We start from the raw sequence: 18706 nt of genomic DNA, 5'->3' as shown, positions 1-18706 counted from the left end.
AGCTGCCAGATGGAAAAGTGGAGAGCAGGAGTGCAGGGAGGAGAAAGGTGGAAGGCCCAGGACAACACTTATCAATAAGTCCTGCAAAGTGGACATGCCAGTGTGTGCACCTGGCCATGGCAGCTTGGTCAACACTCTGTGACTGCAGCAGAGGAAAGAAACTTGCTCCCGCCTGTCTGAATTTGTCCTGGTTGCTCTTCTGGAGCAACAGACTGCAAGGCAGGGACAGCAGGAGAGAGGGGAGACCGTGAAAGTGGAGAGCAAAACAAATCCACTCACATCATAAGCCCCAGCCTTGATCTGCTGGTAGAGTCGGTGCTGGTCTTCATCCCAAAAGGGTGGGTAGCCGACTAGCAGGATGTAGAGGATGACACCTGCCCAGGACAGGAGACGTGGGATCAGTGGGAGAGAGCGCATTGGTGGAGGTATGAGCAGACCCAGCCTGGAGACTGGCCCAGCTCAAGCAGAGAAACAGAAATCATGGAAATGGGAGGATTTGCTCCCTGATTAAAAAGCAAAAGGCTTGTTGTTGGGTCCAGCAGCTGCAGAGATATATGGGTCTGGCAGCCACTGTGCACAGCCTCGAGCTGGGTGCCCAGCAGGGCTGGGTGATGCCTCCTCCCCATCGCGGGTGGAAGAAGGCTCCCCTATGGCTGCAGCTGCACAGAGGCACTGCCTGGCTCCATCAGCACCGCAGGGCAAAAGAGCTGCCATCTCCCTTGCTTGGGGGCTTTGGGTGCATAGCAAGGGAGCTGATCCTTCAGAGAAGGGTGCCCCTGGACTGGGAAAGAGGGTGCTGCTCTAGGGACAACCCCGGGTAATGTGTCACCTCTTGGGTAAATCCTCCACCCTGACCTCCCTAAGACATATCTAGCCACTGCAACGTTGGACATGCTAGATGAACAGCCTGCCTCATCCCACACAGTCCAGTCCAGCCCGCTCCCAGCATTTCAGCCCCAGTCTGACTTACCACAAGCCCACAGGTCCACGGCTTTGCCATAGGGATCCTTCCGGAGCACCTCAGGAGAGAGGTATCCTGGGGTGCCAGCGAAACCTGGGACAGACAGCTTGTCACGCACCAACGGCAGGCAGTCCCCATCCCTGCACAGCTCACCAGCAGTGCCTGGTGCCTGGCCAGGCACCACAAAAGCCAAGAGCCCTGGCACACGCCAACCAGGTGGGACAGGCACGCTCCCTTCAGACGCCTCCATGCCTCCCAAGAGCAGAGCAAACTGCAGCTTTCTTCCCGTGGCAGCAGCCAGACCCCAGGATGCGGCATAAGGCTGGAGTGCTCCAATGTGCACCTCCAGCACTTGGAAGAGGTTTTCCTCCTGCAGGGTCTGCCCCTGTTGCCAGCTCACCAGGACATCTTGGTGACTCACCAAGTCCCTGCGAAGCTGTTTGCCTGTGCCCTGTACCAATGCTGGGCTGTTTCCAGGGGCATAGCTGGAGCCATCAACCTCCTCATCCACTGCGCCTCCTAGGCTGGCGCTGCCAGGATGCTCCCGTAACCCAGGATTCAGGTCCTGGGGATGCGCGTCCCTCCTGAGTCCTCCATGACCAAACACACAAACAAGGATACCCCACCTCAGGCCAGTCCTACTCACCAAACCATGCTTGCTGGTCCCCCTCCACCTCGATGGCAAGGCCGAAGTCAGCCAGCTTGACCGCAGCACCCTTCAACTTGGATGCCAGCAGCAGGTTCTCAGGCTGCAGGAGGAGATGAGGGTTGGAGACAAGCAAAGGCCCCCCCGGAGTTCTGCTGTCATGGAGGGGGGCTTCCCAGCACAGCACGGTGGAAGGTCAGGGCTCTGGATGTGCTCCCCAGCTGCTTTGTCCTGCTTTGTGTCCCAGTGTCCTTGGATCCTTAGAGGACCATGGACTCTGAGGACCTCCCTACCCCCTCTCCCTTGTTTTGTTTCGCCCCAGAGCTGGTCTTTGCCCTGTGGCTTTCCAGAAGCCCTACATGGCGGTCCTCCCCACTGTTTCAGCTGCCCTGGAAGACGCTGGGCATTGCTCCACAGGGGTTTGCATCGCAGATGGGGTCCCCACATCCTCCCACAGCCACTTCCCCTGCAGCTCCTACCTTCAGATCCCGATGGACCACCCCCATCTGGTGGCAGTGCAGGACAGCCTCCAGGATCTGCTGGATGCAGTGACTGTGGGAGAGAGAGGAAAGCTCACAAAGCGGTTGGCAAGGCAGAGTTTCCTTAGACATTTTTACTTGGCTGCATTTCATACCCCGCCGCCCCTCTCCTCACCATGCTTCTCAGCCGCAGCTCTGCAGCACAGCTCAGTGTCCCCCTCCACCCAAAGCCACGCACCCATGCAGAGCAGTTGTAACCCAGTAAGACCCCACCAGAGCTGGACACAGTCACGGTGAACAGGACCACAGGGGCTACAGCTGAGCCCATGGGGTCCCCATAGGGGCAACACTGGGGAGGAGCTGGACACCAGCAGTGGAGTCACAGTGCCAACCCACATTTGGTCTCCCAACCCAGGCAGAGCAGACGTGCTCCTCCAACACAGAGCTAACCTTTGCTTCAGCCCCATTTCCCTGGCCTGCTCTAAGGCGGGTGGCTCCTGCTGCGTCTGTTCGCTTTATATCTAGTTCATCAAACCCCAGCTCTGCTGCATGCGTGAGAAAGGAAGGGAAAAAGACTGGGGCCATGATCACTTCTGCTCCAAAACAGCTGTGTGCAAGGCAGAAGGTCTTTATTTACATGTATTTTATTTTATTTCTATGACACTAACAAGTGGATAGGTTGTAAGTGGATTCCATGCAGGCGGTTCATTAAATGGGATTATTTTCTGCCCAGAAATAAGGGAAATTTCCATGCAGACAGAGGTAGCGTGGAGCTTATCGCGCCCTTGGACATTTGTGTGGGCTACACTTATCCTGGGGGCAAAGCCCAGAGGCACAGTGATATCTAGAGACTGGAGAGGACCAAACCATGTCGTCTCAAAAAAATGAGGCTAGTGCTGTCCCCTGGCCAAGCTGCAAGGGCCGAAAGTGTCGCTGAAACCGTACCCAGCCCCCTGCGTCTGCAGCAGGGTACCTGGAAAGTGCCAGTGGGAGCGGGGGAGGGAGCGGAGCTCCAGTACATCCTCCCACCCAGCCTGTCTTCACTGCTTCTCCTTAGTGCTTTCAAGTGGTAAATGCTAGAGAAACGCTTGCAAATGACTGTTAATGCAGCTGCAAGGGGAAAGGGCAAAGACTGTGGGGTGTCTGTGCTGGCTGCGGCACCAGCCTGACGCTGGGCTTCCTCTTGCCAGCCCTGGGAGCCCTGACACCCCCAGCCCTGGGAGCCCCGATACCCCCAGCCCTGGGAGCCCCACTGTTCCCAGCCCTGGGAGCCCCATGCCTTGCTCCTTTACAGGGAGGTCAGATGTAGGATATGCCATCAGCCTGGGGAAGGAGGATGCTGTGAGCAACGGCTGGCAGCTGCCTGATTCGGGGGGGGACACCAGCCCCGCGGTAACAGGCACTTCTTGGCACAGGAGCCCAGTGAGTTAAAAAGAGCTGCTTTTTTTTTTTTTCTCACTACACATCTGGTTTATGAGTACACGCTGCAGAGCGGCTGTAAAACACCTCCCAGCATGGAAGGAGCTTATGCTGCAGCAAGCCAGACATGTAGGATCCTGGGAGAGAGCAGCTCGTGGGAGAAGGGGACAACTGCTGTCCCCTCCGCAATGTGGCGTGTGTCCGTGCTCACCTGGCATCTGCTTCACTGTAGTACTCCCTGGCCACAATGTCCTCAAACAGCTCCCCACCGGTGACCCTGTGAGAAAACAGGGACAGTCACGCTCGGCCACCTCAGCACGGCACACAAGGGAGCTGGATTGATTTACAGCCCTGGCACACACACCCACACACCCCCCCAAAATGCCACTGCGCTGTGCATGGGGGGGGAATGTTAGGGGTGCAGGGTGGGGACCTGCCCTCTGCCCAGCTTGGGGGACCCAAGCTTGGCTCAACCCAGCCTGTGGGAAGGGCTTGGGTGAGGTGGAGGATGAGGGAGGGTTTGGGAGCAGCTGTGGGGTGCAGGGTGTGTTGCCCCAGGGTGGAAGCATGCAGCTGCCTTGGATTAAGAGATGCATTTAACCATTACTCACAGGTCAAATATCAGGTAGTGGTGGCCCTCTTCAGAGATGCTGTCATGGAGCCTCACTGCAGCAGAGACAGAAGGGTTATGGGGTATGCCTGGCTCCCACCCTGCTCCCCGGGAACGCCTTTGCCCCCCTTTGGGGACAAACAGGAGCTGAGAAAAGAAGAGAGGGGCTATTCCTCCTCCTTCCTCCTCTTGTTATTGTATCTGGCTCAGGGGGCGGGGGGCAGGTCCTGCTCAACAGAGGACCCCGGCCATGTCCCCAGCCTGGGGCAGCAGTGCAAGGCTCAAAGGTCAAATCCAAATCCGGGACTGCTCGGGGCTGGTGCCTGGCTGATAGCCTGTGCAGCTGCTGGGCTATCTTGGGCACTGGGCAGGCTGCAGGCGTGAGTGCCCCCAGCCCAGCCCTCTGACCCATCGGGAGAGGTGCCTGGGCACAGGGAGAGCTCAGCCAGGGCGCTGGGCTGCCAGCCCTGGCACCGATGGGGCTTTTTTTATTTTCTGCTAGTGACCTTCCTTTTCTCCTTGGGAGATCTCAGGTCGGGGATATCCAGGAATCACTGCAGGATGAATTTCCTTTGGAGGAAGCGTTCTCCCAGTCTCCCATCTCCTCCCACGGGGCTGGCATCTTGCCTTGCTCATCAGGCTGAGTGGCACCCTCTCCTCTCGGGTACACCTCACCAGGTACAGCCAGGAGCAAATCTGTCACCCTCCAGCTGGGTTCTGGTTGTTCAGGCTTAGATTCCTGCTCGCAGCTTAGCAGGCAGATGTGCAGTGAGGGGACAGGCACACAAACAGGTAGGATGTATAAATGGAGATTGGTCCAGCATCCTCTGCCCCCTGCCTCACATTTTGTTCCAGTTTCCTTAAGGCTGCAAATATTTAACCCTTCCTCTCTGCTCACCTGGTTTCAGCTTGATACAACTTTCAACGTGTCTGAGGACTTTGGGAACCAGGGAGGAAAAGAAAACATTCAGGTGAATGATTTTGTGGGAATTTTCGCTCCTATCCCATTTTACTGCAGCTAAATCAGCTGAGCCCTGTGTGGAAACATCCTCCAGACTTGAGTCTGAGCCGGGGGAGATAACAAGCCCCAGTGCTGAGTGCAGACACTGTGCTGCATCACTCTTATCTCCCTGCACAGCCAATGCCACTTTGCTCGTCCTACCTCTCCCTCCAAGTTCAGTGGGCAGATCCCGCAGCTGCCAAGAGCCAGGTGCCGGCAGCATCGCCTCAGCCCGGCCAGGGCAAGGGGCAGAGGGGGTCCGCTGAGCCAGACAGCATCTTTCCTCTTGGTGTCTCTCATGGTCTTGACTGTTGACACAACTTGCTCATATTCCCTGGTTATCCTTCCCCACTGCTGGCCGCTGCAGACATCTCCTGTGCTCCAACATGTGTTTGCTCCCTGTTTTTCTCTGACACATAATCCCAGCTTTTCTGCCTTCCTCTGCTAGAAGAAACACATTTCCTCTTGTTTCATCTCACCTGGGAGGGGTTTGGGGGTATTGCGCCTGGGATCCCGCAGAAGCCAAACTGTTCAAAGCGGGGATTAGGCAAGCTCGGTGCGGATAGGGCCAGTCTAACCATAAGCAGATGGTCCGGATACATCCCCTGCTTGGGGAAGTCCCAACGCCTGTGGCTGCCAGGAGCCAAGAAGGTGTAAGAAAGAGCTGCCGCTCTAAATATAGCCTGATCCTACATGTATCTGTTACTGACCACAGAAAGAGCTGCACTGGCCAAAGCACTCCAGCTCAGTGCTGAGAGCCAAGGCAGGAGCAGGACAGGCTTCAGGAATGAGAGGCAGAAGACAATGGCTACCTGGATGGAGTTAAAACTCCAGGGCTGGGTGTAGCCAGAGTTTCCCCAATAAAGCAAGGCTTCCTGAAGGAAACGAAGCTTTGGGAAACCTCAGCTGTCCAGAACACATTGCCAGGTGCTGTGAATGTGCTGGGGACCTGGACCTGCCCTCGACCACCTGTGCACAGTTTTCTCTGCAAGGCTCTCCTGCAGGCACGGTGCAAAGCTCGGGTTGATTCCTCCAGGATCACAACCGCAGCACAGCATTCCCATGGGAGCTGGAGGGACCCCACCTCCCTGCAGGGAACAAGAACAAGGGGCCAGCAAAGCCCCTTGTCAGCTGAGGTGCTTCTCCTGGGAGGGGGTAGAGAAGGTTTTCCTGCCTGGCTATCCCCACACCGCGGGCAGCAGTGACTCCTTCCTCTCATCAGGGCTGGGCTGCTCGTTCCAGCTCCTGGGTGGGTCATCAGCCAGCTTGGCGAGGGAGCTGCGGGCCCAAGTTTCCAGGCAGCAGGAGCAGTGGGGGGGTGAAAGGAGAGAGGGTGTGGGGCTGAGGGATGGAGAAGAGCCTCCTGGGTATAAAGAGCAGTGAGATTGGGCTGGTTAGCATCTCATGCTGTTAACCCCTTCCAGCCCCATGCACCAGGGTTGCTCTAAGGCCAAACAGTGAGGTGGGGTGCCGGGCTGGGGGAGAAGGCACAGGGGGGCTGAGATGTTTCTGTTCCTGGTGACCCCACCAGCGTCATGGGCAGGGATGGAGAGGGAAGGGAGGAAGACTGGTAGAGAAAGCTGGGGCCATGCTGGGAGCATGGGGAGCTCCAGCTGCATGGCTCAGCAACCTGCAAGTCCTCGTGGGGGTTTTAATATTTCTTGCTATTCACGTGCTTTGCAGTGTATTTCCTTCAGGTCTCGGCAATCCTCCTATGTATTTTGGTGCAAAGGAAAGGCACCAGCTGCTGCTCTCACCAGGGGAGGCTGGACTCCCCACCAGGACCCTGGCAGGGCAGCTCCTGTGTGGGGCATGGGTCCTGCCAGAGCAGGGGCAGGGGGGGACAGCAGCCAGATCCTGCAGGGTCCAGCACCCCAGCAATGCAGCGGAGACCTGCCATGTGCCTGGGACAGGTGGAAGCTGACAGGCTTTTTCTGAACTGAAATATTTATGGGGCAGGAGCCGCAGGGCTGGTCCCAGCGGCCCCAGGGTTCGGCTCCCTGGATCTGCTGCAGCAGGATCCAGGTCACCAGGAGTAGTGACGGGGCCAGGAAGGAGCTCAGCCAAAGGCGAAACCTTCCAGCTCCGGGCTGCGGGATGTGAGGGCTGCAGAGCTCCTGTCCTATCCCCAAACACATTCCAAAAGCTGCAGGATCCCATCTGAGTCGGCACATACTGGGGTGCAGTGGAGGGGAGAGGGGGTTCATCCCTGTCTCCGCTGCCGGACCAGAGACCAAGAGCCTGCATCAGCATCACTCTCAAGGCTGGGGTTTGGGATTTTTTTACTGCAGTTTTTTCCCCTCCCCTCTCTCTCTCTCCTTCTGGCCTATTTTTGTCTTTTGCAGGGGCTCAGGAGTTTTCCTGAAACAGCTTTTCCGAAGGAGGCTACTCTCAGATGGACGATCGGTGGGAAAGTCTTCGCTTCCCCCCGCCATCGCTCCTCCTACACGCCCGGCGCTGCTGCTGCTGCTCGGAGCTGTAGCCGCTTTTTGGAGCATGCAGAGGAATACAGCACCCGAGGGGGGGACAGGAGTAAAAATAGTCCCCTGCAGCCTACTGGGGCCCTGCTTCTCCCGGAGGGAGCTATGGCCAAGTGGGTTAGTTAGGACCTACTTCAGTCCCCCCGTGCTTGGTGGAGGCCCTTCTTCCCATGACCTCGTTTGAAGATGCTGTCTCCTGTGAGGAAGGGGAGGGACAGCTCTGCAGGTCAACGGGGCAGGCTTCCACCGAGCCCCTTCCCCATCTCTGGGATGGTGGCTGGAGTGCGAGGGAAGGACAAACAGCCCTGTTGCAAATAGGGCTGAATTATTGGTGAGGACTCCCAGCCAGGGCGGGGGCACGGGAGGCAGGTGGGCAGTGGAGCCGGGCATGCAGCACCGGCAGATTTGCCCGGCTCCTTGCCAGGCACACGGCGGGAGAGCAGGGTGCGCTTACCAATGTTGGGGTGCTTCAGGAGGCGGCAGATCCGGGCTTCTCGTTCCAGCTTCTGGTGATCTGAAAGAGGCAACAGCCCTAAATTAGGGTCTGGGGAAGCAAATAAACCGCTCTCAGCTCCTGCCATGCTCTCTTGGAGGAGCTGCCAGCACAGGAAGCCTGGGGGGCATGGAGCAGCCGGCGAGAAGCAAACCCATCCTTTATAACTAAACAATAATGGGTTTGGGGACATGTTCAGCATCGGGGCCTGATGGACAGTATCCCAGCATGGATGTGGCCCCCAGACAAGCCTCCAGGTACTGATGCTGTGGGCAGTCCTGGGCTTTGGATGATCCCTCACCCTCCTCTTTCCCAACAACTCCCGATCACCTCCTGAATACCTGGGCTGCCTGAAAACACTGCCGGCAGCACCTGTTCTGTTTTCTCTTATTCAGCCAAGCACAGGCAATCAGCAAGGACACTTCTGGCCCCACACGGTACAATTTGAACGACTGAAGATAGAGCTGATCAGTGAGAGATGTCAAGCTGAAATGGGGTTATCCGCTTCGCTCCCCCTCTCCATCCTCAGCCATTTCATATCAGGTCCTTGCTCTCCCACACTGAAACCCCCTGGCTCTGAAAATTTGGTTTTCTCTGGTGCCTGTCTCCAAACAGGCAGCACAGGTCCATCTCCCTGGCTTTCATCAGGCTTGGGGATGTGAGACAACAGAGCCCTGGGCAAAGCAAGTTGAGCTGAGCCAAAAAAGCCTCCACCCTGGGGCAGCCCAGAATGAATTTCCAAATCATTTTGTTTCTTTTTCCCTGCCTCTGCACTTCTCTCCCTCCTTATACCTGACCCAGTCACCACACATGGAGGTGCCTTGTCTGGAGGCATCTCATGCTAGCAGGAACCCAGCAGCCAGGAGAAGCGATGATGTAATTAGGGCTGCTCGTCTCTCAGCACTACCGCTGTTACCTTGCAGGTTCACACCCCAGAGTCTCACTCTGCATCAAACCAAACCTGGGTGTCTCCAACCACTGAGACGTGAAGGTGACACAGCTCCATCCCTGCAGGGGCTGGAGCCTTCCCCAGGGCTCAATACACCCCATCCAGCAACCATGGGGCTCGGCATGGGCAAGTTGCCCGAGGGCTTGTGGTGACTTTATCAGCCTGTGCTGGGGTCTGTGAGCCAAAGGCTGGAACAGCCTTAGTGGCCTTGTTCAGGTCCCCACAGCATTTCCCCTAATGGGAGACAACCTTCCTGGGGTGGGAGGAGGTGACAAGGAAAGGCTGGGGTTTAGCCTGTTCCTTTTCACAACAAAAATCCATTGTGGGGTGAAGGACAGGGATGGCATGGAGGGACAGTATGACCAATGGGGCAAGCACTTCTCTGGGGAACAAGGGAGCTGCTTTCTGCCTCCTCTGCTGCTCCTGCCTGACAGTGATCTTAGGTGAGTCACTGATTGTCACTCTCTGCCTCAGTTTCCCCATCTGCAGCCTGGAAGCTGGGGCCACATGTCCCATGGGGAAGCCCAGCATTGCTGGTGTCCAGTAAAGCTCCTTTGCTTGCTTAGAAGAGCCCAGAGATCACAGGCAAGGGCAGCAAATGCAACCCTGAGTATGGAGCAGGTCCCGGCACCGCTCTGTGTGCCTGCACGCTGCTGCCAGCTGAGCCTGCGGCTGCACAGGGGCAAGTGTGGCTGCTGGTGGGGAGCAGGAGGTTGCCCCATCCCTTCCTCAACGCAACTCAGCTCCACTCCAGCTCCCTGGCTAAGTTGCAGCAGCAGCAGCACCGTGCAGCCCCCCCAGCCACTGCCCCCCTCTTTGTACCCTCGCAATCTGTCACCACCAAAACGCCTGCGAAGGCAAAGCCCGGCACAGGCAGCTTGGCGGGGAGTGCCAGGAGGCTGGTGAGGTTTGATAAAACACAAACAGCACGGGGAGGGGGTGGGAGACCAGTGAAAACCAAGCGAAATGTAAAATGGATCAGGGAGTTTAAGGGGGGGGGCAGAGATAACGCCACTCCAAAGGGGAACGGGACAGCACTGGAGACCCAGTGGTACCCAGGAGGGGCTGGGAAAGGTGCTTATCCCTATGGGGTGAGGGTCAGGGACCCCTGCCCAGGGACCCCCGGGCAGTTGCTAGCAGCGATGCCCCGGCAGAGCGAACACCGACACATCCAGCTGGCCATCGAAGGGCGAAGCTGTGTGGGTGCAGAGGCTGCTGTGCCTGCCAGGCTGCAGCACCTGGGGATGCAGCTCCTGGTAACCCAGTCTCTTCCCCTTGGCATGCCCCAGCGTTTGAACCCCTGGTAGGAAAAACCCTGGGGAAGCCTGGCCATCGCTCCCCTTGGAGTCACGGTCTCAGCTGCAAACTGCAAGGGGAAGAGCTGCCTGAATGCCACCCAGGGAGCGAAGGCAGCCTGTGCTCCGGGGGCTTTGCTCTTTGCGAGTCTGCATGGGTCCTACTCGGGCAGAGCTTCCCTGCAGTGAATGCACAGCAAGGACAGGCTGGGAGCAGGGCCACAGCCCAGGGCAGGATCTCCGGGTCTGCCGTTTCTTCTGAGCATCACACAGATACAACCCCTGCATGGGGCTGCAGGCTGGTAGGGGACCCCCCTGCTTGCACAAATCTCTAGGACAGGGCTTGCAAGGGCTTTGCATGTGGGTGGGATGGCTGTGCCAGAGCAGTGGGGCAGAGGGACAGAGGGACAGATGGACAGGATAAAGGGACAGGGGGATGTCCCTCAGGCACGTGGACCCTGTTGAACTTGGGGGGCAGCTGCCGTGGGTCAGGGCATCCTGCCACCTACATGGCATGGCACATCCACCACGCAGCGAAGTGCTGCTGGGGACAGTGAGCCTCAGCTGCAGCCCCTCTCCTACCCCACAAATCCAGTTGCTGCCTGGACCCAAAACACATTTCCCCTCCAAAAACTCCCGTTTCTCCCCTGCTGAAAGAGGTTGTCTGAAGAGATCATGGCTGGGGATGTTTTACAGATCCTCTCACCTTCTCCCCACGCCTCTCCTCCCTGCACACCTGCCCTCCTGCCTTTTGTGTATGACACAGCCAGTGGCACGTCGCGGTGAGACACCTTTAGGGATTGCTCCCAGCCTGGGGAAGCACCATCCCCCATGCTAGCATTGCAGAAATGGGGGTTTCAAGACCATTAGCAAAAGCAGCTGGTGAATCCAGCTGCCAGAGCAGTGAAAATAACCCCGGCGAGATCTCTCCAAGGGACAGATGGACACAGAGCCACTGCAGAGACAGCACAAAGCCCAGAAGAGGCTGGAGAGGGGCAAACTGCTGGACCAGGCGAGCAGAGGCAGGAGGGAATAGAGGGAAGGTGGCTCAATCTGCTCCTCCAGGCAGCCCTGCAAACCCGGGGGCGTTTGCTGCCCACCCCGGTGCCAGCTGGGCACGCAGGCAGGAGCCAAGTGCCGAGGCCAGGACCACACACTCTGCCCGGAGCCCGGCTGGCTGCCCTGGGCTGGGAGCCTTCGGCCTCAGAGGAAGGGAATGGTCTGCATCTCTGAAGAGGGGCAGGGGCTGGTGCTGGGAGGAGCTGGGGGGTGCTCAGCATCAGCGCTGTGCTGCTTTCGCAGCACTGCGGGAGGGAGATTGCAAAGCACTGGTTTAATTTGAGGTCAGGAAGGATTTTGTCACCATTTTCTGCATTTCAGTTTTGCCTCCAGAGGTGAGCAGTGGCATCAGGGAGAGAAACTGAGGGAGGGATTTAGTTAAAACCTCCTGGCAGGGCACTCGCTCCCAGCACCCATCCTGCACTCCCCGACACATCCAGCCAGGAGGAGCTGGAGCCAGGGTCACAGCAGCTGCTGTCCCATCCTCTCCATCCTCCTCATCACAGCCCCTCTGCCAGATGCCTGGGGACAGAGGGGTCCCTGCCTTTGGGCAAGGGCTGGCTGAAACTTTTCTGTGCTGGCCCAGCTCAGCCTTGCCCCAAGCGAGGAGCAGCCAGGACAGATCTGCCAGCGCCTCTTCCAGCAGCAAAGCAGCCAACATGCTCCATCAGAGCAATTAACTGGACAGCAGCAAGGGGTGAGTGTCCATCTCCAGGGAGAAATGAAATCATACCCCCACTTGAAGGACCTTCCCATTTTATTGATGTAGGTACACAAGTAAGGAAACATCGCCTGAGGCTGGCGGCAGCTTGACTTGCTGCAAGGCTGTAACCATCACTTTGCTGTAACATGGCATGCAGGGTGGAGGGGGTGTCTCAGTGAAAGAAATGAGGTCCTACAGCTCCCCAGGCGGGTTGGGGTTTGGGAGTCCCACAGAGCCCTGGCACAGCTGGATGTGGGTGCATCCCTGTGATCGGGTGGGATGCAGTGATCAGCCACCAAGACACCTCCGCAGGATGTTCACCCCATCCATCAAGGAGCTCAGTGTGTCCTGCAGTGGGGACAGGGTGGGATAAAGGGTCCCCCCCTGCACATCAAACACCCCCTACCTCGCTGCACATCAAAGGCATCATTCTGGTACTGTGAAGAGGGGACAAATTCCCTGCTCTGCAAACCCTGCTCCGCAAACCCTGCTCACCTCCTGCCTCCCCAAAAACACCCCCAGCGCCTACCTCGAGCAGACAGCTTCTTGGTGTTGATGATCTTGGCCGCATACTCTTGTCCTGCCAACACCTTCACGCATCTCCGGACGATGGAGAAAGCACCTCTGGGAAGACAAGAAGCCAGAGGGAGAGATGAAGGGCTCAGCACGGGCAAGGACACGGCTTAGCCCTGATGTGCCTGTGGGGCGAGGGGCAGCCACAGTCACGGGGGCAGACACAGGGATGGGTGCTGGAAGGGGCTTGGAGAAAACACCGAGGGCTCTCAGCTGGCTTCACTACACTGCTGCCCTTGGGGAATGACGAGGGCAGGCACAGGTACACCTAGGGATGAATGTAGAATTTGCCACTTTCGGCTCCCCTGGGACACTCCAGCCATCGTGCGCCTTTCGTCCTCTCCCTCCCAGGCTCTGCCTTACCTATCCCTGGGAGAGAAGGGGCAGTGATTTACCAAGGGTATTGGCTCCCAAGGGGCACCAGGATGGCTGCAGCCGCCATGCAGCACTTGGCCGCTTCACTTCAGTCTGTGTGTGTGGCTTCGCATGCTCTAGACCTTGCAATCACAGCAGCACTTTGCAGAAGTGGGTGCGAGCACCAGCCATGGGTGCAGGTGAGTGGTGCAAGGTGTTCCCCCCAAGCTGCAAAACTGTCACACAGGCAGGGAGAGCCCAGGGGACCCTACAAGCAAGGACTGGAGCAAGGCTGGGTGGGGAACTGATGCTGCTGCAGCTTGCACACATGTGAGCCAACGTGCAAGGGTCTCCTGGGACCTGGCAGGGAAATGATGCTTGAGATGCTCCAAAGCAGCCCCTCTGCCCCCGTACCCCATACCCTGAGCCCTGCCAACTCATTGCACTGAAAGTGCACCGGCGCGATGCCAGGAGCTGCGGCATTGCACACACACACGCACTCCAGCCCTGCTGAGCACAACCTTTTACCAGGTTCCCTTTTCTGCCAAACCCTTCCAATTGCTAAAATAACAACTATCAAAAGCAATCCCACCTCCTGCCCCACCTTCCCCCCGCTCCCCGTCGCCCCGCTCCCACTCCCTGCCGAGGAATAAAAGGCCACAGGCTGGCGAGCAGCCACGGATAATTGATTTAACTGGTGGGGGCAGGTGGAGACAGGCAATTTGGGTTTGCATGTGATCTTTAGGAGAGCAGGCAAGCGGCAGGGTGCAGAGGGATGAGGCTGGAGCCCCAGCGGAGCCAGCCGCCCACACGCCAAGCACCGCCGTGCAGAGCAGTGCTTGTGGCACGTGCCAGGCAGGAGCTGGGGAACAGCATCCCGGTGCTTCCCAGCCTCCCTGTCCTGCCATTTAATCCTGGCTGCTGAAGAGCTGAGCTGTTAATGTTCCTGTAGTCTGGGGTAGATTAATGGGAAAGGAGGGGCAAAATGCTTTGTGTCCATCTCGCCATAAGTGGGGGAGACCAGAGCCATTGCCAGCCCCATGGTGCCACTCTCCCCATCCTGCCAGGAACCCTGCACTGCCCAGGCTCTGGGGGCTTCTGTGAGTCCCTGTGACCCATCTTTCCTTTTTTTTTCCTAAAGACACATATGCTGCTTTTGCAGTGCCAGGAGAGCCTGCAGCAGTGAGCCTGGAGAGCAGGAAAGCCCCCACGCCTACCACCCCAGCTCGGAGTTTCTGTCCCAGCCACAGGGTTTTGCTGTGGGACCTCCATGGGGTTGGAGGGACGTAGGTGTCCCTGACCCGTGGTGCCTGGAGACTCCCAGCCACTCCTGGTCCCAGTGCCCCCAGCCACTCAGTCATCCATTTATTCAAGCTAAACTGAACAGCAGTGAAGGGGGAGCTGTGGGAAGCGGGATGCAGCAGCTGGAGACGGGATGTGCTGCACAGGCAGAGTGCAGGGTTTCACACCTCTGGCTGCATTTGTGGCTTTTGGCTCCTCTGGACCTTTGTAACAGAAATCAAATGTTTGTTTGGGCTCCATGAAGCACAGGCAAGACCCGATGAGCCCAGAGCAGGGGGACACACAAGGCACTGGGTGTGGGTGCAGGACACCAGCGTACAGCATGCTTGCCATAGTCCCATCGCAGTCCCAGTCGAGTCCTTCAGGGGGTCTGCACTGGCTGGGAACACCCCACATTGGGTGTTTGACCCTGCTGGGCATTACACAGCAACCGGCTCTGCTCTCCATGCCAGGCTGCTCCTTTGCTTCCCATGTGTGGTCTTCCCAGCCTGGGGGAAAAAATCCCCTCTTGGCTCCATATAAATCCAGCATCTCCTTCGCCACAAACCCAGACACCCCTGCCTGCACCAGGGTCTGACAGGGCAGTGCAGGCAGCGCAGGGCACTTGGCCAGGCAGGGGGCTCAGCCCCATCTTGGTGCAAGAAACCCCTTTGGAAGGAGATGTGTCCTGTTCCCTGGCCGTGGGCAGTGGTGTGGGTCCCTTCCCTGCCGGGGCGCTGGCTCTTTGGATGGGGCCAACCCAAGCGCCAGTGGCAGCTGCAGGCCCCCGTCTCTGCCTGGCTTGGAGATGTGGCATTCATCCCAGCCATGGCAGCATGTCCCAGTGTTAGCTGGTACATTACCCGCAGGGCCATGGGTAGGGACCATGTACCTGCCCCCCCGACGGCTGCCGTTTCAGGGTGATACCAGACCCGCAGCCCAGCAGCCAGCCCTGTCCCTCCAGCCCTGCAGCCCCTGTTCCTTGGGTCCCCCGGGCCAGGCATGACCCCAAGCCTTGTCCCCACGGCCTCCCCCCACCAGCCCCAGCAAAGGCTCTGCCACCGGGATGCTCCGCTTCTCCCTTCTTCACACCTTCCCTGCCAGCGCCCGGCTGCGCTGCTGCTGCCCTCCCTCTCTTCAACACCTCCACCTCCTCCGAGGCATTTTATCTCCTTTCTAGAGAGAAGAGTGTGGGCTGGGGATTTTTTGTTCCTCTATATATTTATTTTTTTTTCCTTTCTAATAAAACCCCTCTCCTGCAGCTCAGGGAGCAGAGGGGCTGATTGTACCGCTCGGCACGGTAATTGTCTCCAGCCTCTCCCTGAACCTGCCGTGGGGGCGGATTTGGAGGCACCAGTGGAGCTGCACTTCATGTTTGTCCTACTCCAGGGGGCCGTGGGCAGGATCCTCTCCCTGTCCCCCTCCATGCTGCTCCCTGCCCTTGCCTTGGTCCCCTCCTGCAAGAAAGGTGCAGCGGGGGGGATCAGAGCAGCCCCTCACTTGCTCAGCTTTGCCGAGGCTGCCGTGGGAGCAGGTTTTCCCCAGCTCCATGTCCCCTGCTTGGGACACATGTCCATCCCAAGTCTTGGAGGTGTAGGGATGCTCCAAGGGCTCGTGCCCCATAAGGCAGGCTCTGCAGACCCCCCTCCCCATCTCTGCCCCCCATGAAGCCCCATCGTAGTGTTACCATTAGGTGTATGGCACCTTAAACCCCCAGCTTGCCTGGATGTCAGCATGGGTGTCAGCCAAGGAGATGGCAAAGCAACACAGTGGGCGCAGCAGCCTGGCACCCAGCAACTCCGCCAGCCAGGCTCGTGGGCACCCCATGTGTCCCCCCAGCAGAACATCCCAGTGCCTTGGGGACAGCAAACTCAAGACAGACCCTTTCTGCTCTGAGTCCCTGCAGGACGCTGCTCCCCTTCGGGGTCTGGGTGGGGGAATGCCATGCTGCCCACCCTGCCTCACCCCTGCCAGGACACCCCCACCCCAACCGGCACCAGGAGCATCTCGCCAGAGGAGAAACACCGCTTCCCACTGCAAACGGCTGCTGCAGCAGAGCAGAGGTGTGGCGCTTCGTCCTGATTTACCCCTCTAAGCCCATGAAGTGGAAATTTCCCCATGGGAAACTGCTGATTTTTGAATATGCCGGGATATGCTGGAAGCCATCCCAGTGGAAAATCCCCAACCAGCTCCATGGCGCCTTGACCAGCCCGGTGAAACCTCCAACCTGGGAACACGCCTCAGCGCTGCAGTGGTGCCTGCCCCCCAGCACCGAGGGGAAAGCTGCGGGGTGCCCCAAGCTGGATGTGCTGCCCCAAGCTGCCAGCCTTACCTCACTGCCCCTGCATCACCCTGGGAGGCTCAGTGGACCAGGGTGTGATGCTCGCAGGGGGCCAGCAAGCCACTGCGCCAGATTTGTTCCTTTATTCGTCATTGTCTAAAAATGCATCTGTCGAGGTGGTTTTACACCATGGTGCCTGGCAGCATGGGCAGCCCCTGAGCCTGGGTGCTCACCCTCTGTGTCAGCACCCACCTAGCAAAGCACTGCACCCCAAATGCCTCCAAGAGCCCTCCTGGTTCCCCCCTATTGTGCCTGGCCTGCCAGCTCCCCTCCACGTCCCCGCAGCCGTGTCTGCCCAGCCAGGGCCCAGCAGCCACCCAGCAGCCACTGCCTCTCCTGCCCACTCCCTGCCCACCCCCTGCCATGACCACAGAGACTCAGAGCCCAGAACAGCCAAGAAACCTCTGGAAAAAGCAGGTCCCAAACCCCACCAGCTCCCCATCACCCTGTCCACAGTGCCAACTGGAACTGTCCCTGCCTCGGGGACCTGCTCCCCGACCCACTGCTCCCTGCCAGCCCCTTGCAGCCAGCCCGACGCCGAGGGGACGGGCGTGCATGTCCTGGGACCAGGGCTCTGCTCACCTCCAAGGAGCTGCACTTTGTAGCAGCAACCCGGTGCCCCCCATTTGCCTGGGGAATATTAACAACATTCAGCCTGGCACAATGTCCTCCCCTGCTTCAGCCTCTCGATTTCTCCATCTTTGTCCTCTCCCCTTCTCCCTCACCCCCGTTTCGCACACCCACGTGCATGCGGGTGCACATCTACATGCAGGCTGCCCTGCGCCCCGGCGATGCAGGGCTGCGGGGCTGGAGCCCATGCCTACGGACGGACACAGCTGCCCAGCTGAAGCACAGGCACCAGCCACCTGGCACAGGCACCCCGAGCCTGCCACCACGCCGTCAAGATGCTCTGAGGGCAGCACTGCTGGACGCCCCAGATTTACACACCAGTTCCGAAAAAAGGCACAGAAACCACAACACAGGCATACGCCTCCTCGCTCCTGCACCCGTTTTACAGCCACACGCTCAGTGAGACCTGGAGCATCCCTCTGCCCTGCACAGAGGACCTGAAATCTCCTGCTCCACCCTGGGGTGCTCAGTGCCCCCCAGGTTCGCCCGGCTGTGCACAGGCATTTCTGTTTGCACACACATGCACACACATATGCACCTTAACCCAGGCACACGCGATGACACCCGGACCTGCCGAGCTGAGCCCTCCCTGGCAGGAGAGCTGGGTCAGGCAGGGCTGTGTCTTGCCCGGGGGGCACTCATACTGGGACAGGGGCAGGGGAGGGAGACACCCTGGGTCTGACCAAGAGCCACCGGGATTCTCTGGAGGCTGCCAGGCAGGCTGGGACTCCTGCAGGACTAGCCAAACCCCGGTGAATCCACATGGAGAAATTCCCCAAAGAAATGTGAGGGGCACCCGCTGCTTTGGCTTTCCTCCTCAGCTGTCCCGTCCCTCCTCCCAGCTGGAGAAGTTCCTGGGGGAGCCAGCAGCATCCTCTTTCGGGAGTGGCTTTTCCGTAAGAGGGGCAGCCGCCCCCTCCCCGGGCAGCTCCAGCCCCCTGGGATGACCTGAGCCCCTGGCCAAGCACGCATCACCAGCCACCCGAACTTGGGAAGGGAGGGAGCAGGCAGGGCTGGGGCTGGCAGCCCCCACCCTAACCCGAGTCCCCCTCACCACTCCGTGCCTGCCTCGTCCCATCTCCAGTGCTTCCCGGCATTGCTGAGGGTCTTCCCCAGCCGGTGCACAGCCCCACTCCAAGCATCCCAGCCCTGTCTTCAACTTACTTGCCCAGTTCTTCAAAGAGCTGGTACTCCTCGGTGAAGCGATTGCAGGTGATGGTGGCCATCCCGAGGGGCTGGAAATGCTCCCTCCCCAGTGCGGAGTTTGGGGCAAGCAGCTCTCCTCTCACTCCCTCCCTCTCCGTGTGCTCCCGGGGCTCTCTCCTCGCCGAGGTAAATAAGGGAATATGTTTGATTGACAAGCCCGGAGATAATGATGAGGGCAATTTGTCTTCTCAGCTTCACAAGCCTTCGTCAGCATCCCCGTCCCCATG

The 18706-nt window shown here is 58.7% G+C and overlaps 1 protein-coding gene across 4 annotated transcripts in view; it reads right to left on the bottom strand.

Annotated features, from left to right (window-relative positions):
* The window catches only part of CAMK2A (calcium/calmodulin dependent protein kinase II alpha), a 36858-nt gene extending 18152 nt beyond the window's left edge, over window positions 1-18706 (bottom strand). For all 4 annotated transcript variants that reach the window (XM_005231796.4, XM_027778804.2, XM_005231797.4 and 1 more), the window contains exons 1-9: window positions 18438-18706; window positions 12624-12718; window positions 8050-8109; window positions 4117-4171; window positions 3717-3782; window positions 2087-2159; window positions 1608-1710; window positions 971-1054; window positions 280-374 (exon numbers count right to left, since the gene is read on the bottom strand). In XM_005231796.4, the coding sequence (XP_005231853.1) occupies window positions 280-374; window positions 971-1054; window positions 1608-1710; window positions 2087-2159; window positions 3717-3782; window positions 4117-4171; window positions 8050-8109; window positions 12624-12718; window positions 18438-18499 (693 nt within the window). In that variant the 5' untranslated portion in view covers window positions 18500-18706. The remainder of the gene's footprint in view (window positions 1-279; window positions 375-970; window positions 1055-1607; window positions 1711-2086; window positions 2160-3716; window positions 3783-4116; window positions 4172-8049; window positions 8110-12623; window positions 12719-18437) is intronic.

The sequence above is a fragment of the Falco peregrinus genome, chromosome 8 (genome assembly GCF_023634155.1).
Source record: "Falco peregrinus isolate bFalPer1 chromosome 8, bFalPer1.pri, whole genome shotgun sequence".
Classification (NCBI taxonomy): Eukaryota; Metazoa; Chordata; class Aves; order Falconiformes; family Falconidae; genus Falco; species Falco peregrinus.
This window is presented reverse-complemented; position numbering and strand designations above follow the sequence as displayed.